Below are 21,483 nucleotides of genomic sequence, written 5' to 3' on the forward strand. Positions count from 1 at the left end.
TGTAGGATTCATTATAGCTATTTCAATAGTCCTCCCGGCCAGGCGAATATGCAATGAATAGCGACCTTGCACCGAGGGTAAATCTTGCTGTTGGCTACATATTGTACCATAGCTAGAAATTGTATTTTCACTTTGTAATCCAAAGAATTAGCATTTTGTTCTTTTCCGCAACTTTTTCATATGTAGGGCCTACATGTTCTGGCAGCTAATTGAAAGAAACTATCTCCAGTTCTGCCAAACACTACCGTAGTCACGTGTCCTATTTTTTAGTAATTAGCAGCACAAGGAAACTGATAGGTGTTGCACGTGTTGGTTTGATCTGACGGCTTAACATGCCAGATTAGATCTATTAGTCTAACCGAAAAAAAAGGGAAAGAAGGGATAACGATAAGTGAAGGGTCCACGTACCAACGTACGTGAGCCTCGATCAGAACTAATGCGCCCTGATCGGGGGCGCCCAAAAAAACCAACTCAGATTTTGGGTCCCTGTCGCCAGCGCCTATAAAAGGATACGGGAGAGAGCTGGCCACCTGCGCGATCACAATTCACGTACGGTTTTCTCTCCTCCCTATATTCTCACCCCATCCGATCAGGGGAGCGCTGCAGTGACGGAAGACCAAAGCCAGCCGCCGCCGTCGTCCCCGGCCAGTCCCGGTGGCGTCCTGAAGGAATCAGGACGTAGAGGAGAACATCTACTTCGACTACATCACCCCTGCATCACGCCTGCACCGAGCAGGCGATCATGTCCACTCCCGTGACATGTAAAGAAACCCTAAACCCTTCTCTGTTCATGTTGTGAGGTGATCTAGGTGCAATTAGATTCTGCTAATGGCATCTCATAGATGCATAATTAATCCAACAATGGTATCAGTCGCCAATTCCGATTGCATTAGGTCCCTATATTATTGATCTGTAGATCAACATCAAGTTTAGATCAAGTCAGGATTAGGGTTTTTTACGATCAAGATTTAAAGTTTTAGCCCGATGCTCATGCTACTGTTTGTTGTTCATGCCAATTGCCATCTGCAAATAATTATGTGATACCCTTAATGCTCATGGTTCTGTCACGGATAAGAATAAATCATGTTTAAGTACTGGTTTCTTTTTTTTTTGCTAAGCACATTAGAAGGCAGAGGTCTGAACACTATACAAACAGTAGAATCCCCACATCAAGAACTGTTATACTATGTATAGCTTCTGTACTTATGTACGTATTGTAACACAACCATTATATATAATGAGATAAGCCACCCCTAGAGGGTTGTGCTGGTTCCCCAAAACTTATTGTCTTACATGGTATCACGCTAGGTTACGATCGCTTCCGCTTCTAAACCCTAATACCCGCACCGCCGCCGCAGCCGCCGCCGCCTTCACCGCAGCCGCCGCGCCACCGATCGCGCCGCCGCCATGTCGAGCGCCGCCACCACCGGTTTCACTGCTGCGGGCTTCCTCCCGGCCTCTCTTGCGGCTCTGCTCAACCTCCCGCTCGATGCCGTCTCCGTTCCGGCTCCGATCGGGACAAGGAGCATCGGCTCCGTCTTCTCCACGCCGCCGGCGCCCTCGCTTGGGCGTGACCTCGTAGTCCACACCGCGGCGCCGCCGTCCGCTGCGGACTCCGCAGGCGTCGTCCCGCCGCTCCTGCCGCAAGCGGATCACACCGCCCCGCTGGCGGGGTTGGCGGCGTCCGCCCCGGCCGCCAGCCTTGCGGCGTCCGAACCGGCCGCGAGCTTTGCGGCGCCCGCCCTGGCTGCGGTCCCGCCTCCTCCCGCATCGGCTTCGGTGCCTCTGGCTGCCTCCATGGTGTTTGCACCCCAGGCAGCCTCCTCGATGGGATCGTCTTCGCCGCCGCCGTTTCACTTCGGTCATCTCATCACCATCAAGCTCTCCGCCGACAACTACATCTTCTAGCGTGCGCAGGTTCTCCCGCTCTTGGGGAGTCACTACCTGCTAGGCTACGTCGACGGATCGCTTCCCTGCCCACCCGCGTTGGTAGACAGCGTGCACGGTCCGGTCTACAATCCGGCCCATCGCGTCTGGACGGGGCAGGACCAGGCGAACCTCTCCTCCATCCAGGGGTCGCTCTCGCCGGCAGTTGCCGGCCTTGTTGTCTTCGCGAAGACGTCTCATGAGGCCTGGACCATCCTTGAGCGCACCTTTGCAGCGCAGTCCCAGGCTCGTGTCTCTGCACTCCGTCGTCAGCTTGGAGAATGTCAGAAGCTTGACTCCACTGCCACTGAGTTCTACAACAAGGTCAAGGGCCTCACCGACACATTGGCCTCCATTGGACAGCCCCTCACCGACTCCGAGTTCAACTCGTTTATTATCAATGGTCTTGATGAGGAGTATGATGCCTTAGTCGAGATCATCAACGAGCGGGGCAACTCGACACCCATGCTGGCACACGAGGTTTTCTCTCGGCTCCTTCTCACTGAGCAATGGGTCGAGACTCGCCGCACCAGGGGCACTGGCTCCCTCTCGGCCAACGCCGCCACCAAGGGTGGCCGCTCTTCTTCATCACCCCGGTCTCCCTTGGGGCTGCCACCGTCGCTCGCCTCGGCCCCCCACCTACTGCGACCTTACCGGGGGCTGGCGGTCCACGTGTGTGTCAGCTTTGTGGCCGCGATGGGCACTGGGCCTCCAAGTGTCATAAGCGCTTCCAGCGAAGCTTCCTTGGTCTTGGCAATGACGGCAAAGATACACGCAACAATGCCCGTCAGGTCGCCATGGCTGATCGTCCCGCGCCGCAGAAGCAACAGGGACACACTCAGTCCTACTCCATCGATCCACACTGGTACATGGACTCTGGGGCGACAGAGCATCTGACCAGCGAGATGGGGAAGCTTCACACTCGTGAACCCTATCATGGCTCCGACAAGATCCACACCGCCAATGGAGCAGGTATGCACATCTCTCATATTGGTCAAGCATCTCTTCTCACTAGACATGCCAATAGGAATCTTCAGCTTCGCAATGTTCTTCGAGTTCCATCTGTGACCCGTAATCTTCTTTCAGTTCCTAAACTCACACGTGATAATAATGTGCTTTGTGAATTTCACCCTTTTGATCTTTTTATTAAGGATCGGGGCACGAGGGACATTCTTCTTAGTGGGCGGTTGTGCCAGGGCCTCTACCGTCTGGAGCATCCTGGTGTCGCTCGTGTTTTCAGTGGAGTTCGGGTCTCTCCGTCACAGTGGCATGCTCGTCTTGGTCACCCGGCCACACCTATTGTCCGTCATATTTTGTGTCGTCATGAGCTTCCTAGTTTGTCTAGTCATAAAGATGTAGCAGTGTGTGATGCTTGTCAGCAGGGGAAGAGTCATCAACTTCCTTTTTCGGAGTCCAGTCGTGAGGTGAAACATCCTTTAGAACTTGTGTTTTCAGATGTATGGGGTCCTGCTCAGACTTCTGTCAGTGGTCATAATTACTATATCAGTTTCGTTGATGCTTATAGTCGCTTTACCTGGCTTTACCTTATTAAACACAAATCTGATGTGTTTGATATTTTTGTTCAGTTTCAAAAACATGTTGAACGTCTTCTCAAGCACAAAATTGTTCATGTCCAGTCAGACTGGGGGGGCGAGTATCGCAACCTCAACTCTTTTTTTCAGTCGCTTGGGATAGCTCATCGTTTAGCATGTCCACATACACATCAGCAGAATGGTTCAGTCGAACGTAAGCATCGTCATATTGTTGAAGCTGGTCTTACTCTTTTGGCCCATGCATCTGTTCCGTTTCGGTTTTGGAGTGATGCTTTCACCACTGCATGCTTTCTCATCAACCGTACTCCTACTCGTGTTTTAAACATGAAGACTCCCATTGAGGTTCTCCTTAATGAACAACCTGATTATACCTTTCTCAAGGTATTTGGGTGTGCTTGCTGGCCGCATCTTCGTCCATATAACAAGCGCAAGCTTGAGTTTCGTTCTAAGAAGTGTGTTTTTCTTGGCTATAGCTCTCTTCATAAAGGTTACAAATGTCTTCATGTTCCCACTAATCGTGTCTATATATCTCGGGACGTCGTGTTTGATGAGCATGTTTTTCCCTTTGCCAACCTTCCTGTGTCTATTGTCGAACCATCATCCCTGCATTCATCCTCTGTTGCTTCTGACCAATTTGATGATGTTGCATACTCTCCTTTGCTGTTACCTAACCATGGTGCAGGAACCGGACGTGGAGCTCGTTTGGAGCTGTTGGAGGATTCACCATCATCATCGTCGTCTTCTGGTGGGCACGTCGATCGCCCTATGTTGCATGGCGTCGATTCGCGTGCTCATGCATGGTCACCCGACGAGCCCGTCGCGCCGAGCATCTCCACTGCTCGGTCCACTACGCCAGCGATCGCCGAGTTTCCAGCGGCTCGGCCTTTTTCGCCAGCGGCCACCGAGTCGCCCGCGGCTCGACCCGTCACGCCGTCTTCGCCTGCGGCTCGGCCCGTCACGCCGTCTTCGCCCGCGGATCGGCCCGCGACACCGGCCGCGCCACGGCCCACTATGCCGAGCTCGCCACGGCCCGGTCTGTGATGCCGGAGTCGCCAGCTGCTTCGTCTGCTCTGCCGGTTTCGCCGGTGGGCCGGCCTTCTTCGTCGAGCGAGTCCGAGGCTACCGTGACTGGCTCCTCGTCACCGGCTGACTCGTCAACATCGCCGTCCTCCAGCCCGTTGCAGGCTGCTCCGTCGACCTCGGTGGTTCCTGTGTCCCGACCACATACACGCAGTCGCAGTGGCATTTTCAAACCTAAGGAACGTAAGGATGGTACGGTTGCTTGGTTGGCTGCTTGTTTGGCTGCTGCTGTTGCGGATCCATCTTCTGAGCCTCGCTCATATCAGGCTGCCCTGCGCATTCCACATTGGCGAGAGGCTATGGAGCAGGAGTTTCATGCTCTTCTTCGTAACAAGACATGGACTCTCGTTCCTCCACCACCACGGGTAAATGTTATTGACTCAAAATGGGTATTCAAAGAGAAGAAGCATTCGGGTGGATCTATTGAGCGTTACAAAGCGCGACTTGTTGCTCGCGGTTTTCGGCAGCGTCATGGTCTTGACTATGAGGACACCTTCAGTCCTGTCGTCAAGCCTACCACTATTCGGCTTCTTCTCTCCATTGCTGTTTCTCGTGGTTGGTCACTTCGTCAACTTGATGTGCAGAATGCTTTTCTACATGGATTTTTGGAGGAAGAGGTTTATATGAAACAGCCGCCTGGTTTCTCTGATCCTGATCGTCCTGACTATATCTGTCGTCTTTCCAAAGCACTATATGGTTTGAAGCAAGCTCCTCGTGCCTGGCATGCCCGCCTTGCCTCTGCCCTTCGTGCTCATGGGTTTGTGCCGTCCACTGCTGACACTTCATTATTTCTTCTATAGAAGCCAGAAGTCACTATGTACCTTTTGGTATATGTCGATGATATTATCCTTGTCAGCTCTTCTCAGTATGCTGCTAATGCTCTTGTCTGCTCTCTTGGTGCTGATTTTGCGGTCAAAGATCTTGGGAAGCTTCACTACTTTCTTGGAGTTGAGGTCACTTCTCGTGCTACTGGTCTTGTCCTTACGCAGAAGAAGTACTCCTTGGAGTTGTTACAAAGAGCTGGCATGCTGAAGTGCAAACCGACCACCACACCCATGTCGTCTACCGACAAGATAACAGCTGTTGATGGTGAGCTTTTGTCTCCTGCGGATGCCACAGAGTACAGGAGCATTGTTGGTGGACTTCGGTACTTGACGATCACGAGACCAGATATCTCTTATGCTGTTAACAGGGTTTGTCAGTATCTTCAGGCTCCCAGAGATACTCATTGGGCTGCTGTTAAACGCATTCTTCGTTATGTTCAGTTCACCCTGACATTTGGTATGCATATTCGGCCGACTTCCTCTCGGGTCCTTTCGGCCTTCTCTGATGCAGATTGGGCTGGTAGCCCAGATGACAGGCGATCCACGGGGGGTTATGCAGTATTCTTTGGCTCTAATTTGATCGCCTGGAGTGCTCGGAAATAGGCTACTGTGTCACGTAGCAGTACTGAAGCTGAGTACAAGGTTGTGACTAATGCTACTGTAGAGATTATTTGGGTGCAGTCTTTGCTTCAGGAGTTGGATTTGTCTCAACCACAGCCTCCTATTCTTTGGTGTGATAATATCGGTGCTACATACCTTTCTGCAAATCCAGTATTTCATGCCCGAACGAAACACATTGAAGTTGACTATCACTTTGTACGGGAACGTGTATCGCAGAAGCAACTCCAGATCAAGTTTATCTCATCTAAGGATCAACTTGCAGACATCTTCACTAAGCCTTTACCGCTGCCACAGTTTGAGGCTTGTAGGCGCAATCTTACCCTTCTCAGTTCTTTAGAAAGTGGCTAAGATTGAGAGAGGGTGTTAGACTATGTATAGCTTCTGTACTTATGTACGTATTGTAACACAACCATTATATATAATGAGATAAGCCACCCCTAGAGGGTTGTGCTGGTTCCCCAAAACTTATTGTCTTACAAGAACCCTAGAAAAAATCCCCAATTTCGGTAGAGCCCTAATTTTTCAATTAGGCATGTTTTTTTCACCAATTAAGCTCTGATGAATACGATTTTTGGGGAGAATGAGATGAAATCCTCACCTAATGTGCCGCGTACTCGCATGTTCCCTTCGGGGCCCGCGCAGCGCCCACCGTTGCGCGAGGGCGAAGACGCCGCGACGCCGCCGTCCTCGGGACGACGCGCGGAACGCAGTTGAGCTGCCGCCGCCACCGCCTCCGCCCGAATGGACGCGCCCTTGTCTTGGCCGACGCCGAGCAAGTCGCCGTTGTTCCTCATGCCGCGGTGGCCGGCGTCCCTCCTCCCTCCTTGATGTGCCATCTGCACGGACGCCGGGGCAACGTTTGACGGGGGAGCGCGCGGGATTCATCCTGCTGCACGCTCCTCCGGCGAGCGCAGCCGCCGCGCCGCCATGGCCGGCGCGCCTCGAGCCGCCGTAGTGTCGCCGCTCTCTTCGCGAGCTTGAGATGCGGGGGGGTCGGGGGAACTGAGCTAGGGTTCTGGATCGGGCGGCTGTTTTGTTCCGATCGGGAGCGATACGGACCGTCCGATTCAATCGAATGGCTGTAAGCGACGCGCGGCTCCCAGCCGGGCCGTCGGGGGTTTAACGGGCCATATCCGGCCGCGGGCTTCAGCCCAGGTTGTTTCAGTCCAGCAAAAAAAAACGCTACTGGACTGAGCTGCATTTCGGACAGCCGTGGGGTTCTTGGGCCAAAATCAGTGTCGCCATTTTCTGTTTTTCCGATGCGTTAAAGTTAATAGTTATTATGTTTTTGCACCGTTTAAAACAGAAAATGCATAAAAATATAATGAACACATTATTATTCTGGGTAAAATTGAACCAACGAGATATTTTATTCAGGATTTATTATGTGTTTTTGGATGATGAACCTTTTTTAGACATCAAATAATGATAATATTTTTTTATGTTGATGTTTAAATTGAGAATGAAATGACTCTAATTTTAATTCGGACCAACGTTGTTTTATTATTATGAGTCATCCCCTATGATATTTTAATTCCATGTTTTTTTCTGCCCAACGGTGTTTTGTCATGGAGTTGAAATTAAATACTTGGCATGTTTGTTTATTTACCAACGTAAATTTATAATCATGCAAGTTTACTTATGAACTTTTATGATGATTTCAGCTTCCGCTCCATTCCGGTCCGACACGATCGAACCACTTACGGGGAGTAACTTCCCTCGTTGGAAGTCCCAAGTCGAATTATGTTTGGGTTGTAATGAATTTGACTATGCCTTGAGGGAAGAAAAACCTGTGGCACCTGTGGCAGGTGTCACGGGGTATGCAGAACTCAAGAAGTAGTATGAAGTTAAGATGGAAAAGTGGAATAAGTCCAACCATATTGCGCTTCTCATCATGAAAGCGACAATATCGCCGGACATTTCTGAAGCACTCCCTAAGAAAGATACTGCTAAAGATTTCCTCACTGAAATGGAGGAGCAATTTAAAGGATCCGACAAAGTGTATGCTCATGAGCTTTTTGCTAAACTTCTTCAAAAATACACTATTGACGGAAATGTTAGGCAGCACATATTGAGGGTGGTAAATGCTTTCACCAAGCTTAAGGCTTTGGAGTGTTCTTTAAGTGAAGCCCTTCTTGTCATAATTATTCTTGAGTCTCTTCCTGAAGAGTTTGAACAATTTAAGGTCAACTATAACTCTCTAATGGAAAAATGGCCACTCTCTGAGATGACCGCAAGGATCGTCCAGGAGGAAGAAAGGATCATGAGGCAGAAGAAAGACCATGTCTTTCATGTTGGCTCTAACAAGAGAAAACACGGACAAGGTTTCCCTAAGCCTCAGAAAAGGCAAGTCAAGAAAGAAGGCACTAAGCCATTCAACCCTAAGGCATTCAAGGGTAAAGAAGCCGGTGGTTCTTCTTCTGCTCCTAGCAGCTCCACTGCTGGAGAAAATGCTTGTAACTTCTGCAAAGAAGAGGGACACTATCAAAGGGACTGCCTAGGCTTTCTAAAATGGATGAACAAAAGAGGTATTGATGAAATTACTTTTGTAGATGAATCTCTTTATGTTGATTTTTTAATAAAGTCATGGTGGATTGATTAGGGGCAACCACTCACGTTGCTAACTCTATGCAGGGATTCGATACGATCCAAACCATAAGAGGAGGAACAAGAAAGCTTAAGGTTGCGAACAGAGTTGAGGCCGATGTTGAAGCTGTGGGATCTCTCACGTTGGAGCTACACACTGGCCACACTCTTAGATTGAATAATGTTATTTATGTGCCTACCTTAAGTAGGAATTTGATTTCAGTTTCTCGTTTAGATGATGATATGTATGAGTGCCATTTTGGCAAGAAACAATTTGCTTTGATCAAATGTAATAAGAATGTAGGCATCGGTGTTAGACGAGGCCAACTATACGTGTTATCTCTTAATAATGATTCAGTTATGCATGTGAGTGATGAAATTAATGTTGAGAAGAAATGGAAAGGAGTTAGTAATTCTTCGAAATTGTGGCATTGTCGTTTGGGCCACATTTCGAGGGGGAGAATGGAACGTTTAGTTAAAAATGAAATACTCCTCCCATTAGACTTCTCAGATGCAGACAAATGTGTCGACTGCATCAAAGGAAAATTTGCAAAAACAATTAAGAAAGGAGCAGTAAGAGCCACAGGGGTTTTAGAATTAATTCACACCGACATATGTGGACCCCTTAATGTTAAGTCTGTAGATGGTTTTGATTCGTTCATTACATTCACAGACGACTTTTCCCGCTATGGGTATATTTATCCCATACGTGACCGATCGGAAGCTTTGGAGAAATTCAAAGTCTATAAAGCGGAGGTTGAAAATCAACTGAACGCAAAAATCAAAGTTGTACGATCTGATCGCGGGGGAGAGTATTATGGTAGGCATGCTCCTTATGGGTAGATTCCTGGACCTTTTGCCAAGTTCTTATCTGAAAATGGAATCATTGCTCAATACTCAATGCCTGGTGAACCACAACAAAATGGTGTGGCCGAGCGCCGCAACCGCACCCTTATGGATATGGTGCGAAGCATGCTTAGTCACTCGAGTTTACCAGTAAGCCTTTGGATAGAGGCATTAAAGACAGCTGCACACATACTAAATCTTGCTCCAACTAAGTCAGCACCGAACACACCTTACGAGATGTGGGCGAGAAAGGAACCGAGCTTGAATTACTTACGGGTGTGGGGTTGCCCTGCTGAAGCTAAAGTTTTCAATCCACAACTTCAGAAATTGGATCCAAAAACAGTTAGCTGTTTCTTCGTTGGATACCCTCATAGGGGAAAGGGATATCGTTTTTATTGTCCAAGTCACACCACCAAGTTTGTGGAGACTAGACAAGCGGTATTTTTTGAGGATAATGAGGTCACAAATTTAAGGGAGATCGATCTTGAGGAGAAGCGGGTTTGTGTACCATCCCCGACTATCCAAGAGATTGTTTTTCCAATACGAAGAATGTGACATCTGATGATCCTGAATCTCACGGTTCAGTCTCTCAGTCGAATGGTGATCCAGAAACTAATAATGAGAATCCAAACACAAATGAGGATCTCCGAGAAAATAATGAAAATGATGATGTTCCACCACCACCTCCGCCCATGGGTAGACCACGGCGTGAGAGGAAGAAAGCCATATCAGATGATTATATCACTTTTTTGATGGAGGACATGAATGATATGGGAAAGGTGGAGGATCCAACCTCATATAAGGAAGCCATTAAAAGCGAAAATTCGTCCAAATGGTTGGTTGCCATGGAAGACGAGTTGAAATCTATGGGCTCAAACGACGTATGGGACTTAGTAGAAGTTCCCGATGGAGCTAAGAAAGTAGGCTGCAAGTGGGTCCACAAAACCAAGTATGATTCCAAAGGGAATGTCGAACGGTTCAAGGCAAGGCTAGTGGCAAAAGGGTATACACAGAGAGAAGGCACCAAGGATTCTTTCAGAATCATAATGGCATTAGTAGCTCATTACGACCTACAACTACACCAAATGGATGTTAAAACGGCATTTCTAAATGGTGACTTAAAAGAAGACGTTTACATGGCTCAGCCAGAAGGCTTTGTTGTGGAAGGAAAGGAACATTTAGCATGTCGTCTAAAGAAATCAATTTATGGCTTGAAGCAAGCTTCAAGAGAGTGGTACCTCAAGTTTGATAAAATTATCAAAACTTTTGGTTTCGCCGAAAATGTTGTGGACAACTGCATATACGTTAAGTTTAAAGGCAGTAGGTTCACATTTTTAGTCCTATACGTTGATGACATATTGTTGGTATGTAGCGATAAGGATATGCTGCATGAGACCAAGAATTTTCTATCATCCAGTTTTGATATGAAAGATCTTGGTGAAGCCTCGTATGACCTCGGCATCGAGATTCATCGAGATAGATCCAGAGGAACGTTTGGACTATCTCAAAAGGCATACTTTGAGAGAGTACTGAAAAAATTCAATATGCATGAGTGCTCACCCTCACCTGCTCCTATAGTTAAGAGCGATAAGTTTGGGACATTTTAATGTCTGAGGAACCAATGTGGAACTGATCAGATGAAGTCGGTTCCTTATGCTTCAGCTGTTGGAAGCATCATGTATGCTCAAGTATGTACACGCCCAGACTTATGTTTTGTAACCGGGGTGCTTGGCAGATACCAATCAAATCCAGGACCGGACCACTGGAAGGCCGCAAAGAAAGTCTTGCGTTATATGCAAGGAACTAAGGATTTCATGCTTACATATAAAAGAACTGACAACCTAGAAATTGTTGGTTATTCAGACTCTGATTTTGCCGGGTGTGTGGATAGTATGAGATCCACGTCAGGTTATATATTCACACTCGCGGGAGGAGCTATATCGTGGAAAAGCTCCAAACAAACGTTAACTGCTGGATCTACGATGCAAGCAGAATTTGTAGCATGTTATGAGGCCACCGGGCAGGCTGTATGGCTAAAGAATTTTATACCCGGACTTAAAGTGGTTGACAGCATATCTAAACCAATTTTATTGTACTGCGATAATGAACCAGCAGTTTTCTATACGAGTAACAACAGGTCAAGTAATGCTGCCAGACACATTGACATAAAGTATCGTGTTGTGAAAGATAGAATCCAGGATCAAACAGTTGATGTTAAACATATAAGAACGAAGCATATGCTTGCGGATCCGCTAACAAAAGGCTTACCACCCAGTATTTTTCGTGAGCATGTTGCCGGCATGGGACTACTGGAGGCCTGATGATTCTGGAATAAGAGGACCATTAAAATAAACCACTCCCCAATTAGCAAAATGTTTTCCATTTCGAAATAGGCGGGTGCACTATAAGTGTTGAGGTTCTATGGCGTTTCGAGCTGTTGTAACACCTCACTTTGGTACATCATTCCTATGTAGAATGGGCGAATGAAGTTAAGCCTAACGATCAAGGGGGAGAATGTTGGTTTGATCTGACGGCTTAACATGCCAGATTAGATCTATTAGTCTAACCGGAAAAAAAAGGGAAAGAAGGGATAACGATAAGTGAAGGGTCCATGTACCAACGTACGTGAGCCTCGATCAGAACTAATGCGCCCTGATCGGGGGCGCCCAAAAAAACCAACTCAGGTTTTGGGTCCCCTGTCGCCAGCGCCATATAAAAGGATACGGGAGAGAGCTGGCCACTTGCGCGATCACAATTCACGTACGGTTTTCTCTCCTCCCGATATTCTCACCCCATCCGATCAGGGGGAGCGCTGCAGTGACGGGAAGACCAAAGCCAGCTGCCGCCGCCGTCCCCGGCCAGTCCCGGTGGCGTCCTGAAGGAATCAGGACGTAGAGGAGAACATCTACTTCGACTACATCACCCCTGCATCACGCCTGCACCGAGCAGGCGATCATGTCCACTCCCGTGACATGTAAAGAAACCCTAAACCCTTCTCTGTTCATGTTGTGAGGTGATCTAGGTGCAATTAGATTCTGCTAATGGCATCTCATAGATGCATAATTAATCCAACAGCACGCCAATTCCCCTTTGGTGTCGTGCAGATTGTAAAATCAACAAGTACCCTGATTTTGGTGCCAGACATATGATTCAGTTCTGCATGATGCGCTTGGTATAGGAGAAAATCAGTTTGCCAATATTATTTTCCTACTAATTGATATACACATGTTTACGTGCACTGTACCAGTTGCATGGATGTACCAATTGTTGTCCAGTAACCTTTGAAAGTTAACACAAAGAATCTGCACCCTAGGATAATTGCAAGGAAGGGAATCACATATGTGAGTGCCCTTCAGAAAACCCAGTGGCACGTGGCATATCAGAAGGAACCAAATTTGTAATCCCCAAGTGCGCCGAGCACTTTCTATTCTGGAGGAAGATGAGCTTGAGAGTTGAGAGGTGGGTTATAGTAACTATGCTCATGAATCTCCATTTGCCATACTTGAAAGTTGAGATATGTAATATCCGTTGGGTTATATAAGCATGTTAAGATAGACTAATATGCACAAAATTTTGCATGGAATGCTTCTAATATGCTACCTAATAATAAGGCAGTTCCCATTTTAACAAATTTCATGGTGAATCATAAATCTTCATATGTGCACACATAGTGTAAACTCTTTCCTGTAAGCATCCAGGCTTTTGATTGATTGGTTTGAGGTGCAACCATGCCTATCAAATGAGGAACACGTTACCCTTCTCAGCCACCCAAAAATACTTTTACCTTCAGTACTCGATGTAGCATGCATTCCCTTTTTCATTATCACCCAGTGGTGGCCTTAGAAAGAAAAGCTTGCATTACATTTTTGTGATGTACTAATTATTATGACCTGGTCTAATTATTATAAATCCTTCGACCTATGTAATGTACTCCTGATACTATTATATCATGCTGCATTTCCTGTGATATATCAAATATCTATCCTTTGTCCTAAACAAGAGGCCTTACAGTTATACTGAGCAATACTGATTTGGTCAGTATATAATATTGCAATGCTTATAACCCTTTGGTCAGTGGCCCATCTGAATTGAGATGCATCATAGTTATCTTAATATTATTTGTTTTGTTTCTTACCCACTGATCCATCCCACACAGCAAGTATTCTTCCTGAGAACTATGCTCAGATAGTTGAATATATTATTTTGTACTTAATTGTTGAAAGATGGATTTGTATTACTAATGCTGAGATGGGCATTACATTTTTCTTTCAAGGGAACAGACCAAACTTACTGCAACTTTATTTGTAAATATTTGAAATTTATATTATGTCTCTTATGTGATCTCAGATGACTTCTTTTTTGTGTGGGGACCTCAAGCTACCTTTAGTGACTTACAAGCTATCAACCAAGAGTTTTCCCTGCTTTTGGAGCCTGCTAAGCTATCAACAAACAAAGAGGTTGCCCCTTCTCTTGCTAATGAAATATGTGTTTACCAGAATTTTTGTTATTATCAGAAGAGGGTTATATTTTTATGGGAGGCTGCATTTGTAATGGTTCAGTATTTCTAAAGGGGTACATTTATTTGTAGGTACTATGCTGAGACTGAAGAGGATGCTAGCCAGCGGCCCACCTCTCTTGCCGTCGCCGCTGAGCCGCCATGTCTCCTTCAGAGACTTATTGTATTGCTACATGTTTATGCTTCTTATCCACTCACCCATTGTAGTGTAGGTTTGTGTTCTTGGATTTCTTTCCCTCCATTTCTTATTTTTGGCGAGCGGGTGAGCTAATTGGACTATTTTCCTCTATGATTTTGACTGGGTCAACAATTTCTCAAATTAATCGACAGCATCCACCCTAAGTTAAAAGAAAAAAAACCGCACGCACATCCTAGTCTTTAGAAGATTTATGCGAATACCCTAAAAAAAGATTTGTGCGAAATGGCACTCTCAGTCACAGACAGGAAAAGAGCATGGCACGCACCCCTTGTCCTCTCAACCACCACAGGCAACTCCTCAATCAAAAAGGGAAAAAGTTGGGAAAAAAGAAAGAGGACATTCTCAACGCAAGGATTCATCATGCATGTACGAGCCTGCCTCAGTAAGAGCTAAAGGAAACCATTGCAAAAACTTGAAAGAGAAAGACCATGCATGTATGAAGACTGCAAGCGGAAAGCAACAGAATTAAGTGTTCCCAGGCGAAATGAGATTCCTCTTACTACGTACGTACCCGCAAGCAGTGAGCAGCCCATGGCTGGAGCCGCCGGCCCGCCGCGCTTCGGCTGTCGTCGACCCTCCCTCCCTCCCTCCCTCCCTCCGCCGGTGAGCAGCGAGTGCCTCCTTGTGCCTGTGTGGGCCGGCGCGCGAGAGAGGGGGAAGCAAGCAGGGAGATATATGGCAAGTTCAGGCGGCAAGTTCCTGTCACCTTCTTCCTTCTTCTTATTTTTTTTTATTAAACTCTGTAGTATCGATTCAATTGTGACGCTGGAGTGGTTGAACATGGACATATGGCGCTGCTCGTGTCTGTGTGCTCCGTGAATCATGACGCTGGGTTTTTTCTTTTTTGTCCAGGAGACCCGCTCCACCACGCACGTGCCCCTCCTCCTCCTAGCTGGCTATATATTGACTCGCCCCAAAGGATCCATGCCCAAAGTTCAACCTAAAATACGATGATCCCGCCTTATAAACCCGGTTGGAGACTTGGAGGGAGTATGAATGAGATAGTTAGCTACTATCCTACTGCTCTGATTGTTTGCTTGCAAACATATATGAACTTGTGGTCGTTGATCGCCCTGAAAAAGTTGGTGACAAAAAAAAAAGAAATCGATGCGTCAGTTGTACAGTAGCATTAATTAATCAGTATTTAGGAGTATCATAAAGCTGTCGATAACAACACGAAAAATGGGGACAAGGCGATGTGCTACATTTTCGACAGGGTCACTCACCACCAATGTTGGGAAGAAATAAACTTGAAATTTGACACAATTCATTCATAGGAACACAAAATTCAGTTACCATGACAGAAAGAAAGGACCTTGAGATTTGACACGATTCAGAGTCATATCATAGGCCAGGAACACAAAATTCAGTTAGGCATGCATAGTTGAGCAACATTGCAAACTGAAATCTGGTGGTCCATGTGCGAATTCTCATACTGAAAACATGAAGACTGAGTTTTGTGTTCCCTCGCACCCGGAACTGAGAACTCACATGCCGCATAGCCCGTCGTGGCAAGCTCCACCGATGAAACGCAGAACACACACAGGTCCCATGAGAACATTTACTTAGCTACTTGGTACTTCTAGCACGGTAGATTAATTTGTCATTTTTGGTGAAAGGCTCAAACGTAACTACTCCATCATCTGGGCGTCTCTATGCCTATTCCAGACATGTACGCCTCCATCGAGGAGGATCCTGAAGACGGAGGGCACCAAGCCGCCACAGCCGCAGGCGACGAGCACACAACCAGACACTCTGTTTTGGCATGCCCCAGCGCCAGTTTCTCCCTCCAGGCGCTTCGCAGGGCCTTCAGCTTGTCGGCCACCTCGGTCATGGAAGGCCTGTCCTCACCCCTGGGGCCCAAGCACATCCGCCCGAGCTCGGCGACTTCTCGCAGCAGCGCCTCCATCCCCGCACGCGCGATTCTCGGGTCAAGGATGCCCTCGAGGTTCTCAATCTTCATGGCGAGCAGGAAGGATGACACGAGACTCTTGCCTTCCTTCAGGCCATCGCGGTAGATGGCCTTCTTCCCCGTGATCAGCTCCAGCAGCACGACCCCGAAGCTGTACACGTCGCTCTTCTCTGTGAGCTGCCGCTCCTGCAGGTACTCAGGGTCTAGATATCCCAGGGTGCCCTTCACCAGCGTCATGAACTGGGACTCGTCCTTGGGGAGCATCCTCGACGCCCCAAAGTCCGTCACTTTCGCCATGTAGTTGTCGTCCAAGAGGATGTTCATGGACTTGACATCTCCGTGGACTATATGGTGGTTAGTGGACAGATGCAGATAGGCCAGCGCTTCTGCCGATTCTTGAGCGATCCTGAGACGGGTGTCCAGCGAGGGAGGTGGACTTCCGTGGCTACCATGGATGAACTCAAAGAGAGTGCCGTTCGAGATGAACTCGTAGACCAGTATGGGGACCTCCACCTCTAAGCAGCACCCTAGAAGCCTGACCACATTCCGGTGGTTGGTCTGTGAAAGTATAATTATCTCCTGCACGAATTCGTCGGTCTGCTCCACGTTCATGATCTTCGAGCGTTTCACAGCCACTACCCTGTTATCCTTGAGAATGCCCTTGTAGACAGTGCCATGACCCCCCTTGCCCAGTTCTCTGCTCTCGTCAAAATCGTTTGTAGCCTTCTTCAGATCTTCTTGAGTGAATATCCTCAAAGTATCGACTTGTTTTGACATAATTTGCTGATATAATATCTGACCACCATTCTGATCAAAGAATCTTTCCTTCTCTTCCGCCAGCTTTCTTTTCTGATACTCAGCCCATAGAGCGAAGATAAAAACCATGAGGAAGACAGCACTGACGGATAAGCCTGAAAATAATGAAGGTTAAATACCATCAGTTCAACGGGTAGATATTGACCACATTTGGCTAAAACACAATGCAGCATGTTGCTATACACACCCTTTAGTCTGCTGTATGACATGAATGCGAACTGTTCATGGACTTACATAACTGGCATAAGAAGTGCAAAAGAGATTTCAAATTACTATATTTAAGCAGTGTGGTGCACAACAGGTGTGCAATCCTTAACTATCCCATTACCTATGACAAACCTCTGAGCTCTGTACAAACCGTACTCTAGTTGCCTAGTTGGCCTTGTATGACTCGCATAAAAAAGTACAGAAAAGCTTTTTGTTTATGGTCAATAAGTATGTGAACATTTGGTGTGCAAAATATTTTGATTGCTTATAACACCATTACCTAAGACCACCTTCAGTGCTTTGTTTGGGTCAGCTCGAACGCAGGGTATGCTCCTTGGATCATCGCTCCTGAATCCTGATGGGCATGAACAGGTGTAGCTACCGTGGGTGTTTATGCAATTACCTTTGCAAGGATACAAGGACTGGTTTGGAGGTTCGCACTCATTGATGTCTGTCAATTCCAACTCGAGGACGTGAGGGGAATTTCAACATGAATCAACAGAAATCACATTCCATGAACACTAAAACTGACAGGAACAAGAATATATCTGGAATTTTGGCGATGCATATTCATACCTTTGCACCCTCCTTGCAGATAGGGATTGCCCTCATAACCTTGAGAGCAGTTGCAGCGGTAACCGGGGCCATTAGACACATCAATGCATTCACTGTTCATGGCTTGGCAGGCATACTGTGATCCCATCTTGCTGGTTTCAGAACAACTTCCATTACCAGCAACCCAATCAAGTACCACAGGAACTCCATCTGCATATCTACTTGCGAAATCAGTAGAGCTGGCATATGAAGGATCGAACTTGAACCACTCCTCCTCAACAACGAAAGCGTAGCTGCACGGGCTGAAAGACTGGATGGTTGAGTTGTATATATCTAGTACTGGCATGGATGTGGTGTTAACGGAACTGACATTTCCTGGAAAGGAGGACTGGCAGCAACCCATTCCAGCGCACCCAGAGCTATTATCCACATTACTTGCGTCAGTGCAGTATGAAAAGCATGAGTTAACAATGGGGAATTCAAGCTGGTTCTTGCCCTTGGTGACTCCTACGACCATTGCAAGCGTAGCACAACCGACTGATGTCAACTTGTTCTTGGTGTAGGAAAGCTTATGAGAAGGATCAAGAATTAAGCCTTGCGAATCACCGCCAGTACTATTGGTGCCATTGGTGTGGTTGCATTGCCATGCTATGTATGGGTTCTGAACACGAATCTCACCTAGAGTAAGATTGATGTCCAGTATCCTTACTTTGGTGGAGGCCAAATATGCCCCGCTCACATTGCATGTGACATTAAAGGGTTCCTGGAAGCATCCATTTCCGGTGCCGAACGGGTACGGGATGCTGACGTTACCGCACTTGTCTGGGCAGCCGGGCCGTGCCATGCTGATGATCCCAAACCCAGCCCCATAAGCGGTAGCACTATATTGCAGGGTCAGCATGGCAGCGACAAGTAGTAAGAGCTTTAGACCTGTAGGCAAGGGCCAAGAGATGTATCATGTACATATTTATCTATCTACTCTGGATGCATGTTTATACTGTCGCTATGGGACATTTGGCCCCACAAATACAAAAAAAAGTCCTAATACGGCGAGTGAGTAGATAACATATATTTGCTTTCTTGCAGAATATGCCAAAGCCCCTCCAATCCAAGCACCATGTAAAGAAAATGTCATAGAAGTCCATTCATAAGGAATACATCAGTAGTTAGTTAAGAGTTTGATCCCACTAGTACAAACGTTTTGACCCAACAATATCTGAATCAGATGAAGAAAATAAAGTTAATGCTCGTCTTATATAACAAAGCATCAACTCTGTATGTCTCCCTTAGCTATTATTCTCTGATTTCAAGTTTTGTTTCACCATACAAGAGTTTTAAGTTCACATCTTCATTATGCGTCTATGCTGGGGAGCAGGCCAAAAAGGAGAAGTCTGCAGTCCAGACTCTAGACTCCATGTTTCTTTCTATCTCATTCTAGAAACTGTCGGGAAAATATTACCTCTAATCCAAAAAATATATATGGCTTGTTTCAGTTTATGACTTTGGATTTTTCTATGCAACTTTTCAGATGAAATATCTAAATTAATAGTTTATTGGCATTGATTTTACGAATTTATAACTACATAAAAACTAAAATAAGTAGCAACTAGTTTGTTGCTCTCTGTTTATAAACCTAAAATGGCACATCGGGTGGCTGGGGATAGGACCAGGGACCACCACATGCTTGCCAACCACAACACACAGATTTTAGCGATTTATTAATGGATGCATTTTCTTTTTCTATGGTCCGAGCAGCCCTTTTCATACTTTTGTTCCATCTTGCATGTTGGAACGAAGAATTTGTAGAAATAATCTTCTACGCAACAACTAGCACTCTAACCCCCCATTCGCCACAGGAAAAACAGCCTATTTCTTCCATCCCACCATCTCCTGAATTTGGTTCCTTACATGCCATCATCACTCTGAAACCACCATCTCAGCCCAACCATCAAGTGGATAAAAAATCGTTTTGCTACTGATTTCACATGTACGTAGTCAACTAAAATCCACACTAACCTGTAAAATGGTTTTCTCTAGCAATATAAAATGTATGCACTATCTATTCTTGTGCTGGCCATGTGCGCGCTGGAAAAAAGTATTAGGCAATTTCGAACTGGATAAGCTCCTGGTTTCCCCAAATGCTCGGAGCTTGCAGAGTTGCAGTGCACTACAACAACGGCACACAGGATAAATTCCCCGGCAAAAAGTAAATAAAATCGCGTCCCAGGCCCGGTCGATGCGTCGTGCTCGAATCACACGCGCCAGCTCCGATAAGCAAGTAACTGCATCGTACGGCTAGGGTTTCCCGTACCTCACAGGGCCTGATAGCCCGGCGCCGTGGCACGACGGCGGGTAGTGTCGGGTAATCAGATTCCGCGTGTCGACGGCGGCTGGAGGAACCATGGCGAGAGGCGGATGGGGACCCGGCGGTGCCGCACTGGTGGTGGCGGCGCGGGCCTCTGCGTCGCCGTCAGGCATCTCGCCGGCCTGGCGTGCTGGGTGGGGAATTGGGAGAGCTCCTTTTTTTTAGGGGTTATTTGGGAGAGCTCCTAATCGGCGCCTGTAGCGCCAGTTTTCATTCTAGCGCACAGAGCATCCCCCACTGGGCCAGCCCATTTGCGGAGCCTGTAACGGGGGCGGAGTACCGTGGGGTCTGTGTTGCGTCTCGAATGTACTGCAGCGACCTCAGTCTTTGTAGCGACACGGGGTACTGTAGCAATTCGAAACAAGTTTGCTCGTTTGAAAAAAAAAAGAAAAAAGTCCATGCATTTTTTCCAAATTGTTCATGAGTTCAGAAAAGGTTCATGAATTTCAAAAAAAGTTCATAAATTTGAGAAAAATGTCATGAACTTTCAAAAATTCCACAATTTTAATGGTGTTCATGAATTTTAAAAATTGCATGGATTTGAAAATTGTTCATGAAAACTAAAAAATCTCAAAATTGAAAATGTTCATAATTTTCAAATAAGTTTACAATTTTAAAATGATATTTAAAATTAAAATAAGAAAAAGGAAAGATAAAGGAAAAACAAAAAAAACATAAAAAGTGGAAGAAACCAGAGAACACCAAGCCCAAAAACCGGAGGGAAAGGTTACCAGAACCAATGGGAGGAATAATGGGTTGGCAGCCCATTTATGTCCTAGCGAACCGTGGGTGTGCACCTTCTACCCGTAATGCTATAAGTAGTGCTTAAGGCGCTAATATGATCTGACGGGGATTTGGACATAGGAGGAAATTTTTTTTGTGATGGCTAGATTGACCCAGACCTGGCCATATGGGCCGACATGGCACAACCCATCGATAAAAAGGTCATGCCGGCCCGAAGGCCTGAGCTGGAGGACCAGCCTGCCACATGACTTAAAAGAAACGACCTATGACTTCTTGACTGTGGGCCGACCAACGTTAAAAGGGTCAAAATAACCTAAAAGGACCGAAATAGCTCAATTGACCCCTAAAAAGGCCAAAACAGTCAAAAAGAGTCAAGATGGTCCATAAAAGGCCAAGGCAACACTATCCTAAAAGAGACGAAACAACCCTAAAAAGGCCGCGCAATTTGAAGGGGTCATGTCGTGCCCGACCTTAAGGCCTGGCGGGCTGAAGGCCGGTCCGGCCCTTTTATTCAGGCGTCGTGCCGGGCCAAAAATCCATGCCCACGGGTTGGCCTTACAAGTACGGCCCATATGACGAAGTTTGATTGACCCGTAGCCCTATGTCTTCTTCCGGATGAAGGTTTATATCAAGATTACGAATAGAAGGGGGACCTTACTGCAACCAACAAGTTGCTCTTCCAAATTGTCTAAAAAAAGTTGCTCTTCCAATCCCGTAGGGACGTGGCTCCCCT

The 21,483-nt window shown here is 46.7% G+C and overlaps 1 protein-coding gene across 2 annotated transcripts; it reads right to left on the reverse strand.

Moving 5' to 3' along the window:
• Window positions 1-15,396: 15,396 nt before the first annotated feature.
• On the reverse strand, window positions 15,397-20,162 carry LOC119331032 (wall-associated receptor kinase 3-like). 2 transcript variants are annotated; one of them, XM_037604198.1, is made up of 4 exons: window positions 19,953-20,162; window positions 17,663-18,571; window positions 17,367-17,537; window positions 15,397-16,974 (listed from the first exon to the last, which is right to left on the reverse strand). In XM_037604198.1, exons 2-4 carry the CDS (start codon window positions 18,540-18,542, stop codon window positions 15,791-15,793), a joined length of 2,235 nt encoding a protein of 744 aa, XP_037460095.1. In that variant the 5' UTR covers window positions 18,543-18,571; window positions 19,953-20,162; the 3' UTR covers window positions 15,397-15,790. The 2 variants fall into 2 exon arrangements, with proteins under 2 accessions (XP_037460095.1, XP_037460096.1); XM_037604199.1 differs by lacking the exon at window positions 17,367-17,537.
• Between the last annotated feature and the right edge of the window lie 1,321 nt (window positions 20,163-21,483).

This window comes from Triticum dicoccoides, chromosome 7A (genome assembly GCF_002162155.2).
Source record: "Triticum dicoccoides isolate Atlit2015 ecotype Zavitan chromosome 7A, WEW_v2.0, whole genome shotgun sequence".
In the NCBI taxonomy this organism is placed as follows: domain Eukaryota; kingdom Viridiplantae; phylum Streptophyta; class Magnoliopsida; order Poales; family Poaceae; genus Triticum; species Triticum dicoccoides.